This window comes from Saccopteryx bilineata, chromosome 2 (genome assembly GCF_036850765.1).
Source record: "Saccopteryx bilineata isolate mSacBil1 chromosome 2, mSacBil1_pri_phased_curated, whole genome shotgun sequence".
NCBI classification, from domain to species: Eukaryota; Metazoa; Chordata; class Mammalia; order Chiroptera; family Emballonuridae; genus Saccopteryx; species Saccopteryx bilineata.
In genome coordinates this window covers 172,533,586-172,559,393 of record NC_089491.1, presented here as the reverse complement: position 1 = coordinate 172,559,393, position 25,808 = coordinate 172,533,586, and the positions used below count along the sequence as shown (strand labels likewise).

Sequence of the window (25,808 nt, the reverse complement as noted above, 5' to 3'; positions counted from 1 at the left end):
TGGAGTTAACCCTTAAGGACCCCTAACCAGGACAACTTTGGCAAATGGATGTTACTCATACACCTTCATTTGGCAAACAGTCCTATGTCCACGTTACAGTGGATACCTATTCTGGATGTATAGTAACCTCTGTCAGAACAGGAGAGGCTGCTAAGCATGTTATAGCTCATTGTCTGTATGCATTGTTCTATTATTGGATTTCCTAAACTGGTTAAACTGACAAAGCTCCTGCATATGGAGCAAAAGCATTTACTGTATTTTGTCAAACCTTTCGAATTATGTATATTTCTTACAATCTTTAAAGTCAAGGTATTATTAAAGTGTACCCAGCAAATATTTTAAGGTCAATTTAAAAAAATTTAAAAGGGGGGAGTCATATCCTGGAACTCCTACGGGTCTACCATATCATGCTTTTTACTTTAAAAATTTTAAATTTCTTTTGAATGCTGATGAACAGGAGACGCCAAATCTTTTTCTCCTGCAAACTTCTACCTTCTTTTATTTGATCCAGCTAATAACACTGTTTTGTCTTTTTCCAAATAGCTCCAGATATACAGAAAAGGTTTATATAGGCGGATGGGGATCCTGAAACCCCTCAGCAAGATCTTCTGAGCATGGCTTTTAAGATACCAAGAGGCAGAAAAAGCCCAATAGAGATCAGATGAACTACTAGCTTTTAGGATATGCCCTTAAAGCCTCCAACGCCCCAAATGGGTCTCATAGGATGCCATCTGGGTCCTGCTTCAATAGTGGAAAGGAAGGTCATTGAGCTAAAGCCTGCCAGACTTACATGCCTTTGCTGTGAGGAAAAAGGGACACTGGAAGGTTGGCTTCCCCCTCGCTCCTCTAAGGGAGGGTTCAGTCTCTTCCAGCCCTGCTCCAGCCACCTATGACCTAACCTTGCTCAGAATGCTAGGGTTTGCCACTGAAGGCTGAAGGTGCCCAGGGCCGTCGGCCCCATCTACGACATTGTGGACGAGCCTAGGGTATTTCTTCCAAGAAGCAGGTAAACTGATCTCATTTGCACAAGGGTCACTTAACTATGTCTTGCCTGAATAGTCAGGTTTTTTATTCTTCCCTCGAAGATCTCTGTTGTGAGTGTTAATAGTCCTATTTTCTGCTGCTTTGTTTAATATATAGTGTTTCCTTTATTCCTCCTACCTCAATGCCCCACTCATATTTCAGGCTGGGACCTACTCCTAATTTAGAGCTCTTTTTCCCCCTTTTGCCAACTTCTATTATGAATCTACCTTTGCCACCCAGCTTAGTATATCCCAAGGTTCTCTTTACCAAGCCACAGTCACAGAGCTCCAGGGAAAAGCAACCTGGTCTCATCTCTCCAGGCAGAGGAGAGCAGAAGCTCCACACATGCTGCAGATGGCTTTTCCAGTCTACCTGAATCATTACCAGCTAGAAGCAGTGGTCATTGGGACTTGGACGTGAGCTGCAAAGTATAGAATTGTGACAACAATCCCAGTGCCATGCGGACTTTTCCTGGATGTGGACTTTTCCTGGACTCCTGCTCCTTGTAACAGCTCCTAACAGACTGAACTGGGGTTGGGTTGCATTTTCAAGGATCTGGAATGGTGATGGTGCCAACTTGGACTTGGTGAACATGTTAAGGACACTATTCTTTTATAGATTCTTGCTGTATTGGCCAAGAATTTGCTTAAAGGCTTTAATCACTGTAAAAAAAAATAGAAGACTGGATAAAGAAGATATACACCATGGTATACTATTCAGCCATAAGAAATGATGACATCGGATCATTTACAACAAAATGGTGGGATCTTGATAACATTATACGGAGTGAAATAAGTAAATCAGAAAAAAACAAGAACTGCAGGATTCCATACATTGTTGGGACATAAAAACGAGACCAAGAGACATGGACAAGAGTGTGGTGGTTACGGGGGGGCGGGGGGAGGGAAGGAGGGAGAAGGGGGAGGGGGAGGGGCACAAAGAAAACTAGATAGAAGGTGACAGAGGACAATCTGACTTTAGGTGATGGGTATGCAACATAATTGAATGACAAAATAACCTGGACATGTTTTATTTGAATATATGTACCCTGATTTATTGATGTTACCCCATTAAAATTAATAAAAATTTATTTATAAAAAAATTTGTTTGACATCCTAAGTCACCACATCTCCTTTGCTTAGGGGCTGTTTCACCTAAGCCAGTTCTCATCTATTATCTTCTAACTCCAAACGAAAACTTCCATTCCTTTATGTAGCCAATATTGTATCTGTGGGTAAACTAATTTATATTAAAGAGTGAAGTATAGCTCTTGTACTTTTTAAATAAAATTTACATGAATTTTTATTTAATGTAAAAGTACAAAGATTATTTTGGATAGGGAATCTTTCCCGTTTATCTTTAAATTGCACTGATTTTTTTTCAATCACATACAAGGCTGCCCATGGGAGAGGAGAGGAGAGACTTTAATGTTGTTAACCTCATCAAAGAAAAGGGCTCTACTTCCTCTTGCTTTGCCCAGCCCTAATATCTTGACTCCCCAGATATAGCCAATTCACTGTTCATCCTGTTCTTCCTTTGAACACCTAGAATCAGTAAAACTGTCACTAGGAAAAACAATTTTTTTTTTTGTGGCAGAGACAGAGAGAGTCAGAGAGAGGGACAGATAGGGACAGACAGATAGGAAGGGAGAGAGATGAGAAACATCAATTCTTTGTTGCGGTTCCTTAGTTGTTCATTGATTGATTTCTCATATGTGCCTTAACCGTGGGCCTTCAGCAGACCGAGTAATCACTTGCTCGAGCCAGCGACCTTGGGTTCAAGCTGGTGAGCCTTGATCAAACCAGATGAGCCTGCGCTTAAGCTGGCAACCTCAGAGTCTCAAACCTGGGTCCTTCACATCCCAGTCCGATGCTCTATCCACTGTGCCACCAACTGGTCAGGCAGAAAAACAAATCTATTTATTTATTTATTTTTTACAGAGACAGAGTGAGTCACAGAGAGGGATAGACAGGGACAGACAGGAACGGAGAGAGATGAGAAGCATCAATCATTAGTTTTTCATTGTGTGTTGCAACACCTTAGTTGTTCATTGATTGCTTTCTCATATGTGCCTTGACCACAGGCCTTCAGCAGACCGAGTAACCCCTTGCTGGAGCCCGCGACCTTGGGTTCAAGCTGGTGGGCTTTTGCTCAAACCAGATGAGCCAACGCTCAAGCTGGCGACCTTGGGGTCTCGAACCTGGGTCCTCTGCATCCCAGTCTGACGCTCTACCCACTGCACCACCGCCTGGTCAGGCTGAAAAAACAAATCTTTTAACATCAGAAGAGGGAAGAAAGGTGGCCACCTAAATCTCTGGATAGATTCTTGGACTTTTAGAGGGACTGTGGAGCTGTGACCTCACATGTCTAATTTTCTCTCCCCCTTTCACCAGCTATTCTCAATCACATGGTTACTTACTCACAACTTAAAAAAAATTAGAGGGCTCTGGTTGGTTGGCTCAGTGGTAGAGCTTCAGCCTGGCGTGAACGAGATGTCTCACGTTCGATTTCCGGTCAGGGCACACAGGAGAAGCGCCCATTTGCTTTTGCACCCCTTCGCCTCTCGCCTCTCTCTCTCCCCTCCTCATGCAGCCATGGCTCAATTGGACCGAGTTGGCCCCAAGTACTGAGCATGGCTCCATGGCCTCTGCCTCAGGCGCTGAGATGAGATCAGTTGCTGAGCAATGGAGCAACGCCAGAGATGGGCAGAGCATCGCTCCCTAGTGGACTTGTCGGGTGAATCTTGGTCAGGGTGCATGCGGGAGTCTGTCTCTGCCTCCCTTTCTCTCACTGAATAAAAAAAGAGAAAAGAAAATTAGGGGACTGTATGACTCTAAGGAGACACTAAAAAAATCAGCGGTTACTAGGGGTTGGGGGAAAGAGAGGGAGGGATGAATGGGTGATTTTTAAGGCAGTGAAACTATTCTCTACTGAACTATAATAGTGGATACATGTTATTATACATTTGTCAAAACCCACTGAATGTACGACACAAATAATAAACCTAATGTAAATTTTAGTTAATAATGTATCAGTACTGGCTCATCAGTTCTAACAAATATACAACAATAAAACAAGATGTGGTGGTAGGGAGATGGAGTGAGGGGGGTATATAGGAATTCTATACTTACTTTCTACTCATTTTTTTCCCATCAATATAAAACTAATCTAAAAAACAGTCTTTTTTTTTTTTATTGGACAGAGAGAGAGTCAGAGAGAGGGATAGATAGGGACAGACAGACAGGAACGGAGAGAGACAAGAAGGATCAATCATCAGTCTTTCGTTGTGACACCCTAGTTGTTAATTGATTGCTTTCTCATATGTGCCTTGACCGTGGGCCTTCAGCAGACCGAGTAACCCCTTGCTCGAGCCAGTGACCTTGGGTACAAGCTGGTGAGCCTTGCTCAAACCAGATGAGCCCGCACTTAAGCTGGCAACTTCGGAGTCTTGAACCTGGGTCCTCCGCATCCCAGTCCAACGCTCCATCCACTGCGCCACCACCCAGTCAGGCAAAACAGTCTAATATTTTTGTAAATTAGAGGAAATGAAATGTTGGTTAATAATCCCCACTAAGGAGTGGGGTGGAGATATATTCGGTGGGACATTTGAATCTATGTAAACACAATAAATTAAAATCAATAAAAATTTTAAAAAGGAAAAAAAAATCCCCACTAATGCCCTGGCCAGTTAGCTCAATTGTTTAGAGCACCATCCCGATACACAAAGGTTGAGGGTTTGATCCCCAGTCACGGCACATACTGATGTTCCTGTCTCTCTCTCTACCATTCTCCCTTTTGTTTTTGTTTTGTTTTTTGTTTTTTTTTCCTTTGTTTACCATTCTCCCTTTAAAAAAAAATCCCCACCAGGTATAATAGCTAATAAGAGCCAACATAAGCTATAAGAAAGGAAGGCAGAAAGTAAAAAATGAGACTATAGGGCTTGATCTCAAGCTGCAGAGGACAGTAACTAAAGACAAGGAAAGAGGCTTGAAGAAGTGAGAGAAAAAGACAACCCTTACAGCATTTGTATAGTAAATGGTGTGCAAAACTAAAGCAAATGTTGTCTCCCTCAGTGAAAGAGAAGCCAAGCTGAAAAGGGGCACTGAAATAATCAGCAGAAAAATCTCTATCATTAAGTCTCAGGCATATTTATGAGTGTCACCCTGAAGCCCCTCCCTGTGCACAGCTAAGAAATCAGTTTGTCATTGTAACCTGTGCTCATGCCAATCTTTATTGAAGTATTTTTTCAGGAAAATCAAGGGGTAATTGCCCAGTATCAGAAAAAGATCTGACCCTTGGGAAGAAAAAGGAGGTGCTCCTTTTGCCACAGGATGATTCTCCCTGGAATAACAAATGGCTCTCCAAGAGATATGTCTTTGATAAGCAGAGCTCTGACAGCCAATCTGCTGAATGCCAAACAGAGCACTCAAGCATTCTACAATGACTCCAAGGACATGGCAAGGCTACAGATTTATTCTGCACACTTTCCCTGCAGAGCTACTCAAGTTTTTCAAAGGCAAAACAGGAGAACTTTTTCCTTCCAACCCTAGGAATTGCAAATTCCACCTGGGATCTAAAGACAAAGCTATATTGCCTGACCGGGCAGTGGCGCAGTGGATAGAGCGTCGGACTGGGATGCAGAGAACCCAGGTTCAAGACCCTGAGGTTGCCATCTTGAGTGCGGGAACCTCTGGTTTGAGCAAAGCTCACCAGCTTGGACCCAAGGTCGCTGGCTTGAGCAAGGGGGTTACTTGGTCTGCTGAATGCCCGCGGTCAAGGCACATATAAGAAAGCAATCAATGAACAACTAAGGTATCACAATGAAAAACTAATGATTGATGCTTCTCATCTCTCTCCATTCCTGTCTGTCTGTCCCTATCTATCCCTCTCTCTGTCTCTGTAAAAAAAATAATAATAAAAAAATAATAAATAAAATAAAATAAAACGCAGTGTGACCCTCTGACTTAAAAAAAAAAGATAAAGACAGAGGTATGTTTGCTCAAAATCTGACATCATCGATGTGAACAACAGAATTTAAAAGCTGGAATAGGGAAGACAAGATGGCGCTGGAGTAGGCGACGTACCAACAACCACCTCCCAGAACCAAAGTGGATTATAAACTAATTTTAAGAACTATCATCTGGAAAAACCAACTTTGGACTAAACTAAGAGGACTCTTCAATCAAGGAACACTGAAGAAACCACACCGAGAGGGGTAAGAAAAGCGGAAACGTGGAGAGGGCTGCCCAGCTCCTTGGAGCAAACGGCAGCCAGGAGAGACTCGCGTGGCAGGAAGTGAGTTTAGCAGAGAGGGGAGGGTCCTGAGTCTCAGGAACAAAGCCCCAGCCTGCAGCCCCAGAGCCTAGAAGAGGCGTATGGACAGTATTTAGCTGGAAACAAGACAGGATACTGTTTGTGAGAAAGAGACTGATTTCTCAGACTCAGGATTCTTCTTAAAGGGACTGCGCAGAACACCTCTCTCACAACCACTCACCCGGGAATCTGGGGGATGGGGAGAGAGGAGAGGACTGGAGTGGCAGGAAGAGAGTGTAATCTAGGACAGGGGTCCCCAAACTTTTTACACAGGGGGCCAGTTCACTGTCCCTCAGACCATTGGAGGGCCAGACTATAAAAAAAACTATGAACAAATCCCTGTGCACACTGCACAGATCTTATTTTAAAGTAAAAAAAACAAAACAGTAACAAATACAATATTTAAAATAAAGAACAAGTAAATTTAAATCAACAAACTGACCAGTATTTCAATGGGAACTATGCTCCTCTCACTGACCACCAATGAAAGAGGTGCTCCTTCCGGAAGTGCAGCGGGGGCCGGATAAATGGCCTCAGGGGGCTGCATGTGGCCCGCGGGCCGTAGTTTGGGGACCCCTGATCTAGGAGGAACAGGGAGAATCATTTTGGGAGACAGCCACCCTACCCCCTGGGATGAGTCACTCCCCAAATCTGAAGTGAATATTCCCCCCAGAAACAGCAATACAGCAAAGGGAAGCAGGACACCAGCCAAACAAGCTCCCCCGCGGCACTCAGAGCAGCGTTGCTTAGAAGGAGGGAGCTTTCAGGTCTACAGGAGTGAGTGTTAGGGTCTGAGCTGCAGTGCTGGAACCCCACACGGCTGAGGGCTCACTGGAGGATGGGTGGCAGCGGGACATGGAGGCGCGGTTCTGTCGGCAGGGGCAGAAGCTGGCTGGCCGCCACTGGGCTCAGGTGTGAGCTCAGTCTTCCCCGGCAGGGGAGGAGGGGGCTTGCAAAAGCGGTCAAGCCCAGCTGCCTGCAGCCTGTAATCCAGCCTGCGGGAGAACGGCGGGAACCCCAGAAGGGGTGGAGACCAGCCCTTGAGCAAGGGCGCAGGAGCACAGCCTTGCTCTGCCCGCAGAACTGAGGCTTGTGGCCTGACTTGGGAGCCGGCTCCTCCCAGAGGTGGAGCCAAAACCCAGAACAGGCAGAGTCGCACTACTGAGCTGAGCATGGGCACGCAGTCCCGCCTGGCCTGTGGAGCCAAGGCTAGCAGCTGTTCCACGAGTGGGCTCCTTCTGCAAGGGCGAGGCGAAAGCCCGGAAACAGGCGGAGACCTGCAGCTGAGCAAAGGTGCTTCCACTGCCCTCAGGGCCGAGCATAACGCCACCCGCGGGGGCAGGGCAAAGGCCAAGGCCACCAAGGCTTGTACACCCAAACACGTGATCAGAGCCACTCCGTGAAGGAGAGGTGGAAACCACAGCAACAGCCCCAGTGGGCAGGCACTGACACCCAAACCCAAAAGCCCTAGGCAGCAACAGAAGAGGGGGTGGTGGGCCTGCAGACAGACCATACCTAGAGAACACAGAGGCCACACCCAGTAGACTCCAGAGGCCAAAACCTTCATTTACACAGAGAAAATGCAAAGGCAGAGAAATGCAACACAAATAAACCTAGAGAAATCCCCAGAAAAGGACATGAATGAATCAGATATAACCAAATTACAAGATGCAGAGTTTAAAATAACAATTGTTAGGATGCTCAAAGATATTAGAACAATAATAGATGGTCATTACGAACACCTAAATAAAGAGATAGCAAATATAAAAAAGGACATTGATTTTTTTTTTTTTTTTTTTTGCATTTTTCTGAAGCTGGAAACAGGGAGAGACAGTCAGACAGACTCCCGCATGCGCCCGGCCGGGATCCACCCGGCACGCCCACCATGGGGCGACGCTCTGCCCACCAGGGGGCGATGCTCTGCCCATCCTGGGCGTCGCCATGTTGCGACCAGAGCCACTCTAGCGCCTGAGGCAGAGGCCACAGAGCCATCCCCAGCGCCCAGGCCATTTTTGCTCCAATGGAGCCTTGGCTGCGGGAGGGGAAGAGAGAGACAGAGAGGAAGGCGCGGCGAAGGTGTGGAGAAGCAAATGGGCGCTTCTCCTGTGTGCCCTGGCCGGAATCGAACCCGGGTCCTCCGCACGCTAGGCCGTTGCTCTACCGCTGAGCCAACCGGCCAGGGCCAAAAAAGGACATTGAAATAATAAAAAAGAATCAGTCAGAAATGACAAATACAATATCTGAAATAAAGAACACAGTGGAAGGAATTAAAAGCAGGATGGATGAAGCGGAGAATCGAATCAGCAAGTTAGAGGACACAATAAATAAAGGCACGGAAGCAGAGCAGAAAAAAGAAAAGAGACTCAAAAAGTCTGAGGAAACTCTAAGAGAGCTCTGTGACAACATGAAGAGAAATAACATCCGCATCACAGGGTTTCCTGAAGAAGAAGAGAAAGAACAAGAGATAGAGATTTTGTTCAAGCATATCATAGCTGAAAACTTCCCTCAATTAAGGCAGGAAAACATCTCACATGTTCAAGAAGCACAGAGAACTCCATTAAAGAGAAACCCGCCTGACCTGTGGTGGCGCAGTGGATATAGCATCGACCTGGAAATGCTGAGGTCGCCGGTTCGAAACCCTGGGCCTGCCTGGTCAAGGCACATATGGGAGTTGATGCTTCCAGCTCCTCCCCCCTTCTCTCTCTCTGTCTCTCTCTCCTCTGTCTCTCTCCTCTCTAAAAATGAATAAATAAAATAAAAAATAAAAAAAATGTGGGATTAAAAAAAAAAAAAAAAAAAAAAAAAAAAAAGAGAAACCCAAAGAAACCAACAGCAAGACACATCATAATTAAAATACCAAAGCTAAGTGATAAAGAGAAAACATTAAAAGCTGCTAGAGAAAAAAAGACTATCACCTACAAAGGAGCCCCCATAAGGATGACTTCTGACTTCTCAACAGAAACACTTGAGGCCAGAAGGGAATGGCAAGAAATATTCAAAGTAATGCAAAACAAGAGTCTACAACCAAGGCTACTTTATCCAGCAAGGCTATCATTTAAAATTGAAGGAGAAATAAAAAGCTCAAAAAAAAAAAAAGGACAAAAGAAAAACTCAAGGAATTCACTACAACCAAACCAAGGCTGCAAGAAATGCTAAAGGGACCTGTTGTAAACAGATTAAAGGAGAAAAAGAATATAGCAAAAGAGGAATACAGTTTTAAAAAATAAAATGGCAATAAACAACTACATATCAATAATAACCTTAAATGTAAATGGATTAAAATATCCAATCAAAAGACATAGGGTAGCTGCATGGATAAGAAAACAGGACCCATACATATGCTGTCTACAAGAGACACACCTTAAAACAAAAGATGCACATAGACTGAAGAGAAAAGGATGGAAAAAAAATATTTCACGCAAATGGTAATGAAAAAAAAGCTGGGGTAGCATTATTTATATCAGACAAAATTAACTTTAAAACAAATGCTATAGTGAGAGATAAAGAAGGTCACTACATAATGATAAAGGGTGCTAGCAATCCAACAGGAAGATATAACCGTTATAAATATCTACACACCTAATATAAGAGCACCTAAATATATAAAGCAGACTTTGATGGATTTAAAGGGTGAGATCAACAGCAACACTATAATAGTAGGGATTTCAATACCCCACTAACATCACTAGATAGATCTTCAAGAAAGAAAATTACCAAAGAAACAGAAGACTTAAAGGACATACTAGATCAACTCGATTTAATAGATATCTTCAGAACCTTTCACCCTAAAGCAGCAGAATATACATTCTTTTCAAGTGGTCATGATGCATTCTCTAGGATAGACCACATGTTAGGGCACAAAAGCGGTCTCAACAAATTTAAGAAGACTGAAATCATATTGAGCACTTTCTCTGATCACAATTGCATAAAACTAGAAATCAATCACAACAGAAAAACTGAAAAATACTCAAACACTTGGAAACTGAATAACATGTTATTAAATATCAAATGGGTAAACAATGATATCAAAGAAGAAATTTAAAAATTCCTAGAAACAAACAATAAGGAGCATACATCAACTCAAAATTTATGGGACACAGCAAAAGCAGTCCTGAGAGGGAAGTTCAAGCATTACAGGCATACCTCAAGAAGCTAGAAAAAGCTCAAATAAACAACTTGACCCTACATCTAAAAGAACTAGAAAAAGAACAGCAAGTAAAGCCCAGAGGTAGTAGGAGGGAAATAATAAAGATCAGAGCAGAAATAAATGACATAAAGGCTAAAGAAACAATACAGAGGATCAATGAAACCAGGAGCTGGTTCTTTGAAAAGGTAAACAAGATCAATGAACCTTTAACCAGACTCACCAAGAAAAAAAGAGAGAGGACTCAAATAAATAAAATCAGAAACGAGAGTGGAGAAATAACAATGAACACAACAGAAATACAAAATATTGTAAGAGCCTGACCTGTGGTGGCGCAGTGGATAAAGCGTCAACCTGGAAATGCTGAGGTTGCCGGTTCGAAACCCTGGGCTTGCCTGGTCAAGGTACATATGGGAGTTGATGCTTCCAACTCCTCCCCCCTTCTCTCTGTCTCTCTCCCTCTCTCTCTCCTCTCTAAAAATAAAAAAATATATTGTAAGAAAATACTATGAAGAACTGTACGCCAAAAAACTAGACAACCTAGATGAAATGGACAAATTCCTTGAAATATATAGTCTTCTAAAAATTAATCTGGAAGAATCAGAAAACCTAAACAGACCAATTACAACAAATGAGGTTGAAACAGTTATCAAAAAACTCCCAAAAAAGAAAAGTCCTGGGCCTGATGGCTTCACAAATGAATTCTACCAAATATTCAAAGAAGAACTAACTCCTATCCTTCTCAAGCTATTTCAAAAAATTCAAGAGGAAGGAAGACTTCCAAGCTCCTTTTATGAGGCAAGAATAATTCTGATTCTAAAACCAGGCAAAGACAACACAAAGAAAGAAAACTATAGGCCAATATCCCTGATGAATTTAGATGCTAAAATTCTCAACAAATTATAGCAAACGGGATCGAGCAATATATGAAAAAAATCATACACCATGATCAAGTGGGATTTATTCTTGGGAGGCAAGGCTGGTACAATATTTGCAAATCAATCAATGTGATTCATCACATAAACAAAAGGAAGGAGAAAAGATTATTTCAATAGATTCAGAAAAAGCATTTGTTAAAATCCAGCACCCATTCATGATCAAAACTCTCAGCAAAGTGGGAATACAGGGAACATACCTCAACATGATAAAGGCCATTTATGACAAACCCACAGCCAACATCATTCTCAATGGGCAAAAATTAAAAGCAATCCCCTTAAGATCAGGAACAAGGCAGGGCTGCCCCCTTTCACCACTCTTATTCAACATAGTTCTGGAAGTCCTAGCCACAGAAGTCAGACAAGAAAAAGAAATAAAAGGCACCCAAATTGGAAAAGAAAAAGTAAAACTATCATTATTTGCAGATGATATGATATTGTATATAGAAAACCCTAAAGTCGCAGTCAAAAAACTACTAGACCTGATAAATGAATTCAACAAGGTGGCAGGATATAAAATTAATACTCAGAAATCAGAGGCATTTTTATACACTAACAATGAACTGTCAGAAAGAGAAATTAAGGAAGCAATCCCCTTTACCATTGCAACCAAAAAAATAAAGTACCTAGGAATAAATTTAACCAGGGAGATTAAAGACTTGTACTCGGAAAATTATAAAACATTGATATAAGAAATCAGGGAAGATACAAACAAGTGGAGGCATATACCATGCTCATGGTTAGTAAGAATAAACATCATTAAAATGTCTATATTACCCAAAGCAACTTATAATTTCCATGCAATATCGATTAAAATACCAATGACTTACTTCAAAGATATAGAACACATATTCCAAAAATTTATATGGAACCAAAAGAGAACACGAATAGCCTCAGCAATCTTGAAAAGAAAGAATAAAGGGGGAGGTATCACACTTCCGGATATCAAGTTATATTATAAGGCCATTGTACTCAAAACAGCCTGGTATTGGCATAAGAACAGGCATATAGATCAATGGAACAGAAGTGAGAACCCAGAAATAAACCCACACTTTTATGGACAACTGATATTTGACAAAGGAGGTAAGAGCATACACTGTAGTACAGACAGCCTCTTCAACAAATGGTGTTGGGAAAATTGGACAGCTACCTGCAAAAAAATGAAACTAGACCACTAACTTACACCATTCACAAAAATAAACTCAAAACGGATAAAAGACTTAAATGTAAGCCGTAAAACCATAAACATCTTAGAAGAAAACATAGGCAGTAAGCTCTCTGACATCTCTTGCAGCAATATGTTTGCCGATTTGTCTCCACAGGCAAGTGAAATAAAAGACAGGATAAACAAATGGGACTTTATCAAACTAAAAAGCTTCTGCACAGCTAAAGACAATAAGAACAGCATAAAAAGACAAACTACACAATGGGAGAATATATTATTTGACAATGTGTCTGATAAGGGGTTAATAACCAAAATTTATAAAGAACTTGTAAAACTTAATACCAGGAAGACAAACAATCCAATCCAAAAATGGGCAAAAGAAATGAATAGACACTTCTCCAAAGAGGACATACAGATGGTCAACAGGCATATGAAAAAATGCTCAACATCACTAATCATTAGAGAAATGCAAATTAAAACCACAATGAGATATCACCCCACACCAGTCAGAATGGCGCTCATCAACAAAACAACACAGAATAAGTGCTGGTGAGGATGTGGAGAAAAGGGAACCTTCCTGCACTGCTGGTGGGAATGCAGACTGGTGCAGCCACTGTGGAAAACAGTATGGAGATTCCTCAAGAAATTAAAAATCGAACTGCCTTTTGACCCAGCTATACCACTGTTAGGAATATACCCCAAGAACACCATAGCACTGTTTGAAAAGAAGAAATGCACCCCCATGTTTATGGCAGCATTGTTCACAATAGCAAAGATCTGGAAACAGCCCAAGTGTCCATCAGAGGACAAGTGGATTAAAAAGCTTTGGTACATATATACTACGGAATACTACTCAGCCATAAGAAGTGATGACATTGGATCATGTACAACCACATGGATGGACCTTGATAACATTATATTGAGCGAAATAAGTAAATCAGAAAAAAACTAAGAACTATATGATTCCATACATAGGTGGGACATAAAAATGAGACTCAGAGACATGGACAACAGTGTTGGGGTTACAGGGGGAGGAGAGGGAGGGGGTTGGTGGAGGAGAGGGACACAAAGAAAACCAGTTAGAAGGTGACAGAGACAATTTTATCAATGTCACCTCACTAAAATAAATAACTTTTTTAAAAAAGGGAAAAAAAAGCTGGAATAGGCCTGACCTGTGGAGACGCAGTGGATAAAGCGTCGACCTGGAAATGCTGAGGTCGCCGGATCGAAACCCTGAGCTTGCCTGGTCAAGGCACATATGGGAGTTGATGCTTCCAGCTCCTCCTCTCTCCTCTCTCTCCCTCTCTGTCTCTCTCTCTCCCTCTCTCTCCTCTCTAAAAATGAATAAATAAAATTTAAAAAAATTAAAAAAAAATCAGCCTAAAAAGAAAAAGCTGGAACAATGGCTGGCAATTTGAGTCTTTAGAGCAGAAGTTGGTTCAGCTTTTCAATCTGCCAGCAGAACCAGGAGCCACACAGGGCACACATGGTGTGCCAGACTGAGAATGGGCTAATTTAACAAAATTCATTCTCATTCTCTCTGTACTTTCACATGACAATTGCAAATAGCCCAGATTCTTATCAAAGCACAATCTTAGGAAGTGTATGTAGTTCGCAGCACAAAGAAATTTCAAAGTAAAAACACAAAGGCACTATTACAAAGAGATAAACTCCAGTGCTTCCATCTTTTCCCCATGATTCTTTCTTTTCTGAAATCCTATCCTTAACCTGATAACTTTGTTGAGAAAATTTAAAAAGCAAAACCTATCTATAACAATCTATCAACAGCAGTATTTTCCCCTCAGAGTTTGTATGTTATTTCTTTAAGATGAGATTTTGAAAGAAAAAAGCTTTCTATACATGCAAACCTGGAAGTAACAGCCATGTGCTATGATTTATAGGACAATAACTCAGTGGTTAAATAGAATCAACCCTCAAAAAAAAAAAAAGCAAAAAAAAAAAAAACAGAAGAAAACTAGGCTTAAAAGTTAAGATATCCACCTGACCATGAGGTGGCACAGTGGATAGAGCATTGGACTGGAATGCAAAGGACCCAGGTTTGAAACCCTGAGGTCGCCAGCTTGAGCACAGGTTCACTGGCCTGAGCATGGGGTCGCTGGCTTGAGCATGGGATCATAGACATGACCTCATGGTCGCTAGCTGTTGCTGGTTTAAAGCCCAAGGTTGTTGGCTTAAGCAAGGGGTCACTCACTCTGCTGTAGCCCCCCTGCTCAAGGCACATATAAGAAAGCAATCAATGAACAACTAAGGTGCCACAACAAAGAAATGATGCTTCTCATCTCTCTCCCTTCCGGTCTGTCCCTATCTGTTCCCCTCTCTGACTCTTTCTCTTATATCTGTAAAAAAAAAAAAATAATAAGATATCCAATTTTTGTTTAAAACCTTTTTGTCATGATAAACAATGCAGAGACTAAGACTTAGAGGCAATCACTTATATTTTGATTTTTTTAAAATTTTTTTATTCATTTTAGAGAGGAGAGGGAGAGAGAAAGAGAGAGAGAGAGAAGGGGGGAGGAGCTGGAAGCATTAACTCCCATATGTGCCTTGACCAGGCAAGCCTAGAGTTTTGAACCGGCAACCTCAGCATTTCCAGGTTGACGCTTTATCCACTGCGCCACCACAGGTCAGGCTATTTTGATTTTTAAAACATGCATTATTGGCCCTGGTTGGCTGTCTCAGTGGTAGAGCGTCAACCTGGTGTGTGGAAGTCCTAGGTTCAATTCCCAGTCAGGACACAGGAGAAGTGACCATTTGCTTTGCCTCCCCTCCCCCTTCTCACTCTTTCTCTTTCTTCCCCCTCCCACAGCCATGGCTTGATTGATTTGAGCATGCTGGCACTGAGGATGCCGCCTCAGGCGCTAAAAACAGCTCGGTTGCAAGCATGGATTCAAGATGGGCAGAGCATCGGCCCCAGATGGAGGTCGCCTGGTGGATCACAGTCAGGGCCATGCAGGAGTCTGTCTCTCTATCTCCCCTCCTCTCACTTAAACAAACAAACAAACAAAAAAATGCATTACTATACTGAGCAAGTACCCCAGATTAGGTACTGGAGCAAGGGAATAAGTAATAGCAAAATAACACAGAAAAGCCCTGGCCGGTTGGCTCAGCGGTAGAGCATCGGCCTGGCGTGCGGGGGACCAGGGTTCGATTCCCCGCCAGGGCACATAGGAGAAGCGCCCATTTGCTTCTCCACCCCCCACCCCCTCCTTCCTCTCTGTCTCTCTCTTCCCCTCCCGCAGCCGAGGCTCCATTGGAGCAAAGATGGCCCGGGCGCTGGGGATGGCTCCTTGGCCTCTGCCCCAGGTGCTAGAGTGGCTCTGGTCGCGGCAAAGCGACGCCCCAGAGGGGCAGAGCGTCGCCCCTGGTGGGCGTGCCGGGTGGATCCCGGTCGGGCGCATGCGGGAGTCTGTCTGACTGTCTCTCCCCGTTTCCAGCTTCAGAAAAATACAAAAAAAAAATAAATAAATAAAAAATAACACAGAAAAGTATAAGCCAAAGACCAGAATAAAAATTTTTCCCCAAAAAATAAATATGCAACCCTTTTAACAACAGCAAAATGAATAAAAGGAGGACAAAAATAAAGATGTTTTGCTTTATAAACAATATTGACAAATAATATATGTGAAATTTTTAGACATAACCAAAAATTTGACTGTTTACTAACACAACTGTAATCCTTTCAAAAGAGTTTATCATTTGGTTGAAAAGACTCAAGACCAAAACCTGGCTCTGACCAAATTCCAACTCAAAGGGCTTTTCTTATATTATAAAGTTCACTTTAAAAGGGGCATTGTGTTTTATTTAAGTCACTGGCATATGGTTAGAAAGCTTAAGTTTGCCCAGTTACATCCTTTGAGCAGAATGCGGTAGCTCTCTTTCTTCTCCTATGAAAGAGCTTTCAGAGAGCACCTCTTGCACCTGATTCATAATGCACAATTTATTGGCATTTTGTTTCCTTTCTAAATGGCCAGGAGGGAACAAGAGCTCTGTAGCCATTGTGTGTGGTTAGTAATGGCGCTTTTACTTGTTATTGTACAAAACCTGTTAAATATTTACAACACAGAGAGCAATATCTGGTCCTAAACACCCAGTTGTGAGTTTGAATTTTTTTAAAAAATAAATCTATGACAAGTTTTTACCAGCAAAACGCCAGAAGACTTTACTAACAGTTTCACGATACCCAGAGGGTCCAGAGGAACAGTTTTAGGCCATCTGGTGATTACTTATTATTATTTATATAGCACTATAGATACACACACAGATGTTTATGAATCCACATACAGAGTAGGCCCTAACAAGGGCTTCAAATTGCGACTGCTGAGCGAGCAAGTCAATTTACATTAAAGAAACACACTAACCATAGAGAGAGGGGGCACACTGGCTGTTCTTCTATCTGCTGCATTAACTGGAAGAGTATTTGATAAAAGAATGAAGAATTCTATATAATGATGACACTCACTACTTTGTAAGTCAACAACTTACCTATATGTCGTTTTTCAAGGGTGGCAAATGAGGGATTAATTATGTAATAAAGGACATGCTCTCAGACCCAGGAAGCACTTTATACCCTCGGGAATTTGTAAAAGAAGGAACTAAGAAAGAATCCCTCTCCTAATTTAGAGAACTGAGATACAAACATACAGGATTTTTTTTTTCCTAACAGAAATGCTCTGAGAACAGTTTCTGGGCTTGCTTTCCAAATATTAAGTCATACCCAAGAAAAACAGGAGTGAATTACTTACTGGCTATTTTTACCTTAATTTTATTTTTTGGGTATAGCTCCAATTAGGTTTATACAACTTCTTTTTTCCAAATTGGAGCAATGATGCTTTTACTCTACTATGCTTTTAGTAACATAAAAACATGAAAAACTAAAATAATCAACCACATGTTTCTAAGAACAAGTGTCAGGAATGCCAGCTTTATAAATTTGTATTTTAATTCCTTGTTCTTAAAACCTCTACTTTTTTTTTTATCCCAGTCCCAATTTTATCTACATATAACAGTAGTCTACTTCCATCATATGGTTACATAAAACTGCAGCATATTCAGAGCGAACTGAAAGTTACTGCAAAATCAACATATTATTACAAAAAACAAGGTTAGCATTTGGCCTAATTGTGTATAATACAGTGTATTTTCAGCTGCCTGACAGCATGCAGGCACTCTTACCAGATGAGAACTGGATAAATTATTAAATGAAATATGAATTGTTAAATTAAGAATTTGGATTTTTTTAAACTCTTGGCAGGGGGTGAGGAAGAAAGGCTTATTTGTTTGCCTGAACTGTCCTCACCTGTCAAAGCATGTAAAAATAGTATATACCACCATAAATGGCGTTTACCTACCAGAGCCATTTCTTCCCTTGTTATTTTCTGATTATTCATGCTCCCTTAACATGAAGAATCAGTAATCAGCATCAACCCATTATTCCTTGCTTTTCTTTTGGCTAATGCCAGGTAATGGGGAAACTTGCCAAAGGGATAGAATTAAAAATCTAGAGTCCAATAGTAAGTACCAGTATGGCCCATTTAATGGGAAGGCTAGAATAACAGGAATAATCTCTATAGATTTGTGTTATATAGGCAATATAACATATACCTTTGTAGCACGCCAGCATTTAACCAATCATGAAAGCAATTTGTTGCCTCATATATTAAAGAACAATAGAGATTTAAGGGATAATATGCATGGAGCCAGAGCATACAAAGCAATAAACAGCATTGGAGGCTGGTTAAATGCCAAGTGAAGTCTGGACTACAGCATCATAAACATTATTCCTACTATAAGACAAGATAAGGAGGTACAAGAAGCTGCCCTCAGTCCCACCACAACTGGGCTCTACTGCTATTTTTGGCCTTAGAAAGGAAAAACAGGCTGTGGAGTTCTATGAGCTAGCTACCTACATGTTTCATGTCTAAGAAAGGTATGAACAGGATTCCAACTTGTACCTAAATGTCCTCTGGGAGAAGAAAAAATATAATAGTAGATATCCTCAGAGGAGGAAAAAAAAAAGAATAGCAGCCCCTCATGGTCACAGTGGACAGAGAAATAATCAAAAGCTTTTTCCTTAAAAGGACAGAGTTGATAGAGAGTGATTATGACAGAAATCTTTCTCAATGACCAATAATGGGATGATAGTAACTATGCATTTAGTGTCTCCTCATAGGAAATGTGTTCCTGTTCTTAAGGAAATAGACATTCTAGGTAATAAGTTTATTATAACCAATTTCTGCTCAAAGACTTGATTTTAGTAAACAGAGGACTACTTAAATATGAATAATTTGGCCCTAGCCAAGTAGCTTAGTTGGTTAGAGCATTGTCCCAACACGCCAAAGTTGTGATTTTGATCCCCAGTTAGGGCATATACAAGAATCAACCAATGAATGCATAAATACATGAAACAACAAATTGATGTTTCTCTCTCTCTAAAAATTAATAAAAACATTTTTAATGAATAATTTGAAATACAAACCAGTGTCCATGCTTGAGAGGTCTAGAAATATGGAATTGGTTGACTCTTGATAATAAAAACTGGACAAAAAGCATTCAAGGCCCTGGCTGGTTGGCTCAGCAGTAGAGCGTCGGCCTGGCGTGTGGGGACCCGGGTTCGATTCCTGGCCAGGGCACATAGGAGAAGCGCCCATTTGCTTCTCCACCCCCCCCCCCCATTCCTCTCTGTCTCTCTCTTCCCCTCCCGCAGCCAAGGCTCCATTGGAGCAAAGATGGCCCGGGCGCTGGGGATGGCTCCTTGGCCTCTGCCCCAGGTGCTAGAGTGGCTCTGGTCGCGGCAGAGCGATGCCCCGGAGGGGCAGAGCATCGTCCCTGGTGGGCGTGCCGGGTGGATCCTGGTCGGGAGCATGCGGGAGTCTGTCTGACTGTCTCTCCCCGTTTCCAGCTTCAGAAAAATACACACACACACACACACAAAAAGCATTCAAAAGGTAAGTTATCTAACTGCATCTTCATTCAATAACATCTCAAATTCAAGATTACTCACAGATACATAGTAATTTTTCCTACTTTTACATATAATAGAAGTTTATAATCCATCTTCAAATAAAAGTGCCCCCCAAAGCATTAAGAACCTACAAGATTTGCCTGACCAGGTGGTGGCGCAGTGGATAGAGCGTCGGACTGGGATGCAGAAGGACCCAGGTTCAAGACCCCGAGGTCGCCAGCTTGAGCGTGGGCTCATCTGGCTTGAGCAAAGAGCTCACCAGCTTGGACCCAAGGTCCCTGGCTCATGTGAGAAAGCAATCAATGAACAACTAAGAAGTCGCAACTCGCAATGAGAAACTGATGATTGACGCTTCTCATCTCTCTCCATTCCTGTCTGTCCCTGTCTATCTCTGCCTCTGTAAAAAAAAAAAAAAAAAAAAAAAAGAACCTACAAGATTTGCTAGATTCGGAATCAAACTATATTTCTATTATTTTAACAGTAACACATAGACAAAACCATTTTATAGTCATGTTTTAAAATATATTTATGCTATCTTATAAACACCAAAAATCCATACAATTTGCCTGACCAGGCGGTGGCGCAGTGCTGAGGACCCAGGTTCGAGACCCTGAGGTCGCCAGCTTGAGCGCGGGCTCATCTGGTTTGAGCAGAACTCACCAGCTTGGTTGGACCCAAGGTCGCTGGCTCGAGCAAGAGGTTATTCGGTCTGCTGAAGGCCTGCGGTCAAGGCACATATGAGAAAGCAATCAATGAACAACCAAGGTGTCGCAATGAAAAACTGATGATTGATGCTTCTCATCTCTCTCCGTTCCTGTCTGTATGTCCCTATCTATCCCTCTCTCTGACTCTCTCTCTGTCACTGAATAAAAAAAAAAAAATCCACACAATTCAACCAGCCCTTTGCCACAGGGAATCTGCGGCATGACTGCCTTACCAACACTAACCCATTCTTTGGAGGCAGCTCTATAAACTACTACTGCTGCCACATTCCACAGAGAGGTATTAGCAGAAATACTGAATTCCTTGAAATCCTCTTCATGAGGGCAAGGAGGTCTCAAGAGAAAGAGAGCTTCAAAAGGAGAAAAGGGATGAAAAGCCTCAAAAAACCCTATTATCTGTCTTTTCAGATAAGAATGCAAAGAACACAACCTTTAGCAGCCATCATCTTTAAAAAAAAAAGTACAGGCAGCATATTTAGAACTCAGCTGTGTTACTTCAGACGTACTCTTGGGAAGTGGATCATGAACAGAATCCAAAAATAATAGCCATTAAAGACCTAGCAACCAAAACATGTTTATGTATCCATTGAAAGCGCAGTGGTTTTGATTATATGGTGAAGAGTATAATCCACTAGTCTATTTTAGGTGAATTTTCCTTTCACCTTCCCCTAATATTAAGGCATAACATGTTTTCTGAGTTTTGGGGTACATGTGGTATAGCCTGGGCAGGCAACACATATTGAAATAATGCAAGACCCCTATAGTTTTGTCTGTGGGTTGGTTTTTAAGGATCAGTCTCCTGAATTATAATTTGCTTTCATTCTTTCTTCCTCTAACTGGTAAAGCCACCGATTTTTGAGAGTTCTATAGCATTAACTTCTAAACTAGACCTAGCTAAAATTATCATGGTCCTTACTACCTTTCCTGGGACTTATATCACTTTCTTATTATTCTACCATTTCTGGAATAAAGAATTTGAATCAATGACAGTGGACTATAAATAGCTTGAAGGAATCAAGGTAGCTCCAGAATGAAACCATTTTCAAGGGATATAAGGAAGTTGGAGGACAGGCAAAGGGTAGTTTATGGTGCCAAATATGCCTTCTCTGCCAGATTTTCACTATTTCACTTCTTTATTTTTATTTTTAATTTATTGATTTTTAGGGAGAAAAGGAGGGGGAGAGGGAGAGAAGCAAGAAGCATCAACCCATAGTAGTTGCTTCCTGTATGTGCCCTGACCAGGCAAGCCCAGGTTCTGATCTAGCGACCTCAGTGTTCCAGGTCGATGCTTTACCCAGTGCACCACCACAGGCCAGTCAAATTTTCACTATTTCATATATCAGTGCATCCTGCAGGGATCCCACTTTATAGGTCTTTGTTACCAATAATGGGAAAAACTTAAAAGGAGACTAGAATATAACTAAAGAACTATAATCTCACCTAATCATAAAGTTTAAGTATGTAAGAAGGTAAAAAAAATCTCGCTACCTTCAAAGCCTTAAGTTGTAGCTTTCTATCCTTGTTCTACGAAAACAAGGAAAAAGAAGGCAGCAGTCTCCCTGAGTTCTGCACTCACTGAGGGAAAAAAGTCTTTAGGACGTTATAATAAATCCTAATAACCAAAATACCAACAATTCAGAACTGGGAGGGAGAATTAGGTGAAGAAAAAGGTTTAGTAAACAGAATATAAGAAGGAACAATATAAGAAGGAACCAAAGTAAAAAGTACCTACTGTTTTCCTACCTCTAGTCCAAAATGCAAAACAAACACAAAGAAACAAACACAAGACCCTTCTGTGAGCTCTTATAGTTCAATGAAAACTACTCCTTTCTAATGAGACAGCCTGAAGAAACACTATTCAGATCTTTCTTCCTCAGAGAGCTTAAGAGATGCTTTTCCCATGTATTCTTTTATTTAAGTCATCCATTTTTATTTCTTTAAGTCCCTGTCTGGGTGGTTTTAAGCATATAACATATAAGAAGGGTTACGGGTGGTGCTAAACCATTCATAGACGACCTGCTTCTGGGTCGGAGTTTCGTACACAGCAGAGTAGCTTCCTTGCTGCGATCTATTGAAAGTTAGCCCTCGACAAAAGGGTTTGTAAAAATAAAAATAAAAAAAAAGAAGAGTTACGGGCATTGAGCAGCTTAAACAGACAATGAAGAAAAATAAATGTAAGTATGAGAAAAATTAGTCTTTTCACTAAAAATATATATTTTTAAAGTAAAGGAGAAAATAAGAAAGGTACCAGGTATTAGTTATGGGAGTCACATTAAATACTCTCATCAATAAATTCACACAAAAATTTGGAGGGATCAGGTTCAGATATGTACTTCGATAAGGTAGTCTGAAAAGTGAAACAAATTTACCCTATTTTCCAAAGTGGTTTCTATTGTAAAAAAAATAAAATATAAACCACATGGGGAAAACATTCAGTCAACAATAAAGCTAAAAATTTTGGCAAGGAAGGAAATACACCTTACAATGCTGAATACTTCAGAATACTTTTTAAGTCTTTTCTGAAATTTTCAGCATTTACTTGAATTTGAAATCCTCCTTCTGCCCATTTCTCGTCACAACCCCCATTTCATCCAGCTCTCAAATTCCAATTCTCTTTTTTAAATAATTATTGAGTTTTTGCACATTTATTTTTTTGTTTTACTTTTCATCTATTGATTTTAGAGAGCGAGAAAGGGAAGGAGAGAGAGACAGACAGAAACATCTATCTGTTTCTGTATGTGCCCTGACTAGGGATTGAACTGGCAACTTTTGTACAGTGGAATGACGCTCTAACCTAGTGGTTCCCAAACATTTTTGGGCCACGGACCGGTTTAATGTCGAAAATATTTTCACGGACCAGCCTTTAGGGTGGGACAGATAAATGTATTACATGACCAAGACAAGCATCAAGAGTGAGTCTTAGACAGATGTAACAGAGGGAATCTGGTCATTTTTAAAAAATAAAACATCGTTCAGACTTAAATATAAAAAAACCAGAAATAATGTAAGTTATATTTATCCTTTCTCTGCGGACCGGTTCCAAATGGCCCACGGACCAGTACCGGTCCACGGCCCAGGGGTTGGGACCACTGCTATAACCCACCAAGCTGTCTGGCCAGGGCTCAAATTCCAATTCTTAGTAATTTCTGGAATTTAACTCTCTATTCTTTTTTTTTTTTTTTTTGGCATTTTTCTGAAGCTGGAAATGGGGAGAGACAGTCAGACAGACTCCTGCATGCGCCCGACCAGGATCCATCCGGCACGCCCACCAGGGGCGATGCTCTGCCCACCAGGGAGCGATGCTCTGCCCCTCCGGGGCGTCGCTGTGCCGCGACCAGAGCCACTCTAGCACCTGCGGCAGAGGCCAAGGAGCCATCCCCAGTGCCCAGGCCATCTTTGCTCCAATGGAGCCTTGGCTGCGGGAGGGGAAGAGAGAGACAGAGAGGAAGGGGGGGGGGGGTAGAGAAGCAAATGGGCGCTTCTCCTATGTGCCCTGGCCGGTAATCGAACCCGGGTCCCCGCACGCCAGGCCGACGCTCTCTATTCTTTTTGTCTAAGTATTTTCAATGTTTAATAGAACTAGTCTGCAATCTCACATACCACCAGTAAGTGTCACTGGACAGTCACATGACATATTTCTAACGAAACAGAAATTCAGCCCCTCAGGTTCCATAAAATCAATTCATGAAACTTCTTTGTATTCCTTTCTTCATCTTTTGTAGAACACGGAGGTAGAGAGTCTAGGAAGAAGAGTTAAGAAGGTGCAAAATGGGGGGGGGGAGGCAGTTTCAAAAAAATTACTTTATTAAGAAAGTCTATGATGAAAAATATCTGACACATATTGCACACATCTGTAAACAATAACATGGTAGCACAAAAACAGTTGAGAAGTCTTGTAATTTTTATATTGCTGTGAGATCTCAGGTTCTACGTTGGATTTATCTTTTCTGGATAGATAACTTGCCTTGGCTGCTAACAGTGATTTTCTGGATCAATAGTCAAAAGAAACATTTTTTTTTAATTTAAAAAATTCAAATAGACTTTGGCAAATTGAGGTTAACAATGAATGGGTGTGTTTTCAGCTGCCTGTCCAAATATATAAAGATGACTCTTACATCCATGATTGAAGACAAGAGATTTCTAACTTGCTTTGTGTTTAGATGGATAGGTTTAGAAAGGAGAGAGCAACATGTATTCTTCAACACTGTGCTGGGGAAAATAACACCAGCAGAATAACAATATGAAAGAGAGCAAGGCAGATTTCATTACGGTAAGGGTGCCTACACTTCCTCATAACTTGGATTTACACACTGCAAATCCTCTGATCTGATTACCTCCAGTGATCACGTAAAATACCAGCTTTAAACTCTTTGCCTTAGTGATAAAACAGCCACTTTGATTCACAACAAGACATTCACAATAAAGTATATTGTAAACGTACCTGTCCACAGCCCGGGGCATTGCACACAAATGGTCTGTCGTCTCCCATATTTCATATAGCAGAGCAGAGCTGAGGAGGAAGATGTAGGGGGAAAAGTTATGTTAAATATGCTAGAGTTAAAAAAAAAAGTGCTTCAAAAATATCAAGCCTAGAAACAGGTGTTCCAAGAATGCCATTGATCAAAGCTATAAACACAGGCTACTTTGGGGAGACACATTAGACAGGGTGGCATATGATCGACTGTGCCTCAGTTGAAACTTTTAATTAGAAATATTTAGACCTAAATAGTCAAGGAATTTCAAATCTTTTGCTAGATTTTTCCCTCTTTCTGCTACAGTATATAACACACTTCTCCAGTCTGCTGAATTACAACCAGTGCAGTTCTCTATGTCAATAAATCCACTAAACGCTCGATGCGGAAGCCATATTTCTGAACTGGAGATGACCAAAATTTGTCATTTAATTAATTAAGGAATTATAGGAGGGGTACTCCATTTTACAGGGCTATAATCTAGCTCCCTGGTGTATAAACTAGGAGATGGTTGGCAAGGACCGTTTATCCCAGATTATTGCCAAAGAAAACAAAGCACCCATCCTATTGGGCTACACGGGAAATGATTTTCATTAGTAAAAAATAAAAATAAAAACCTTCTCTCCCCACTGGGAGCCTCCCTCTCCCCCCACCAATCGTCTGTGGCAAATGGAAAAATATTGGGGCCCTTCCCCCTCTGATTCTATTTATGGCTAGGTTTTTAAAAGCAGCAATAAAACAAATGTCGACTCTTTGGAGGTTTACTGGGTGAGTATGTTCCGGCTGTTTGTACTGTTCTCAGCCAGAGTTCTTGGGCTGTTCGGTTGCAGCCAACAGATGTGTGCTGCTGCAGGGGATAAAGAAATGGCACTAAAAGGCATCACCATCCATCCTCTCTATTTCTCTGAAGAATTTGTTTTTTAATTATTAAAACGAACTCTTGCAATGCTGATCAAAATTCTTTGTCAAAGAACAATAACTCCAATATGAATGCATTGGGGGGAAATTTCTCCTATCTCTCCTAGAAATAAAAATAGAGTGGAGATGGATAA

At 41.4% G+C, this 25,808-nt stretch overlaps 1 protein-coding gene across 1 annotated transcript in view; it reads right to left on the bottom strand.

Moving 5' to 3' along the window:
* LOC136324969 (cyclic AMP-dependent transcription factor ATF-7) overlaps positions 1-25,808 on the bottom strand; it is a 140,418-nt gene that overhangs the window by 86,798 nt on the left and 27,812 nt on the right. The window contains exons 2-3 of the mRNA XM_066258561.1: positions 24,726-24,794; positions 20,223-20,282 (exon numbers count right to left, since the gene is read on the bottom strand). Of these exons, the coding sequence (XP_066114658.1) occupies positions 20,223-20,282; positions 24,726-24,773 (108 nt within the window). The 5' untranslated portion in view covers positions 24,774-24,794. The remainder of the gene's footprint in view (positions 1-20,222; positions 20,283-24,725; positions 24,795-25,808) is intronic.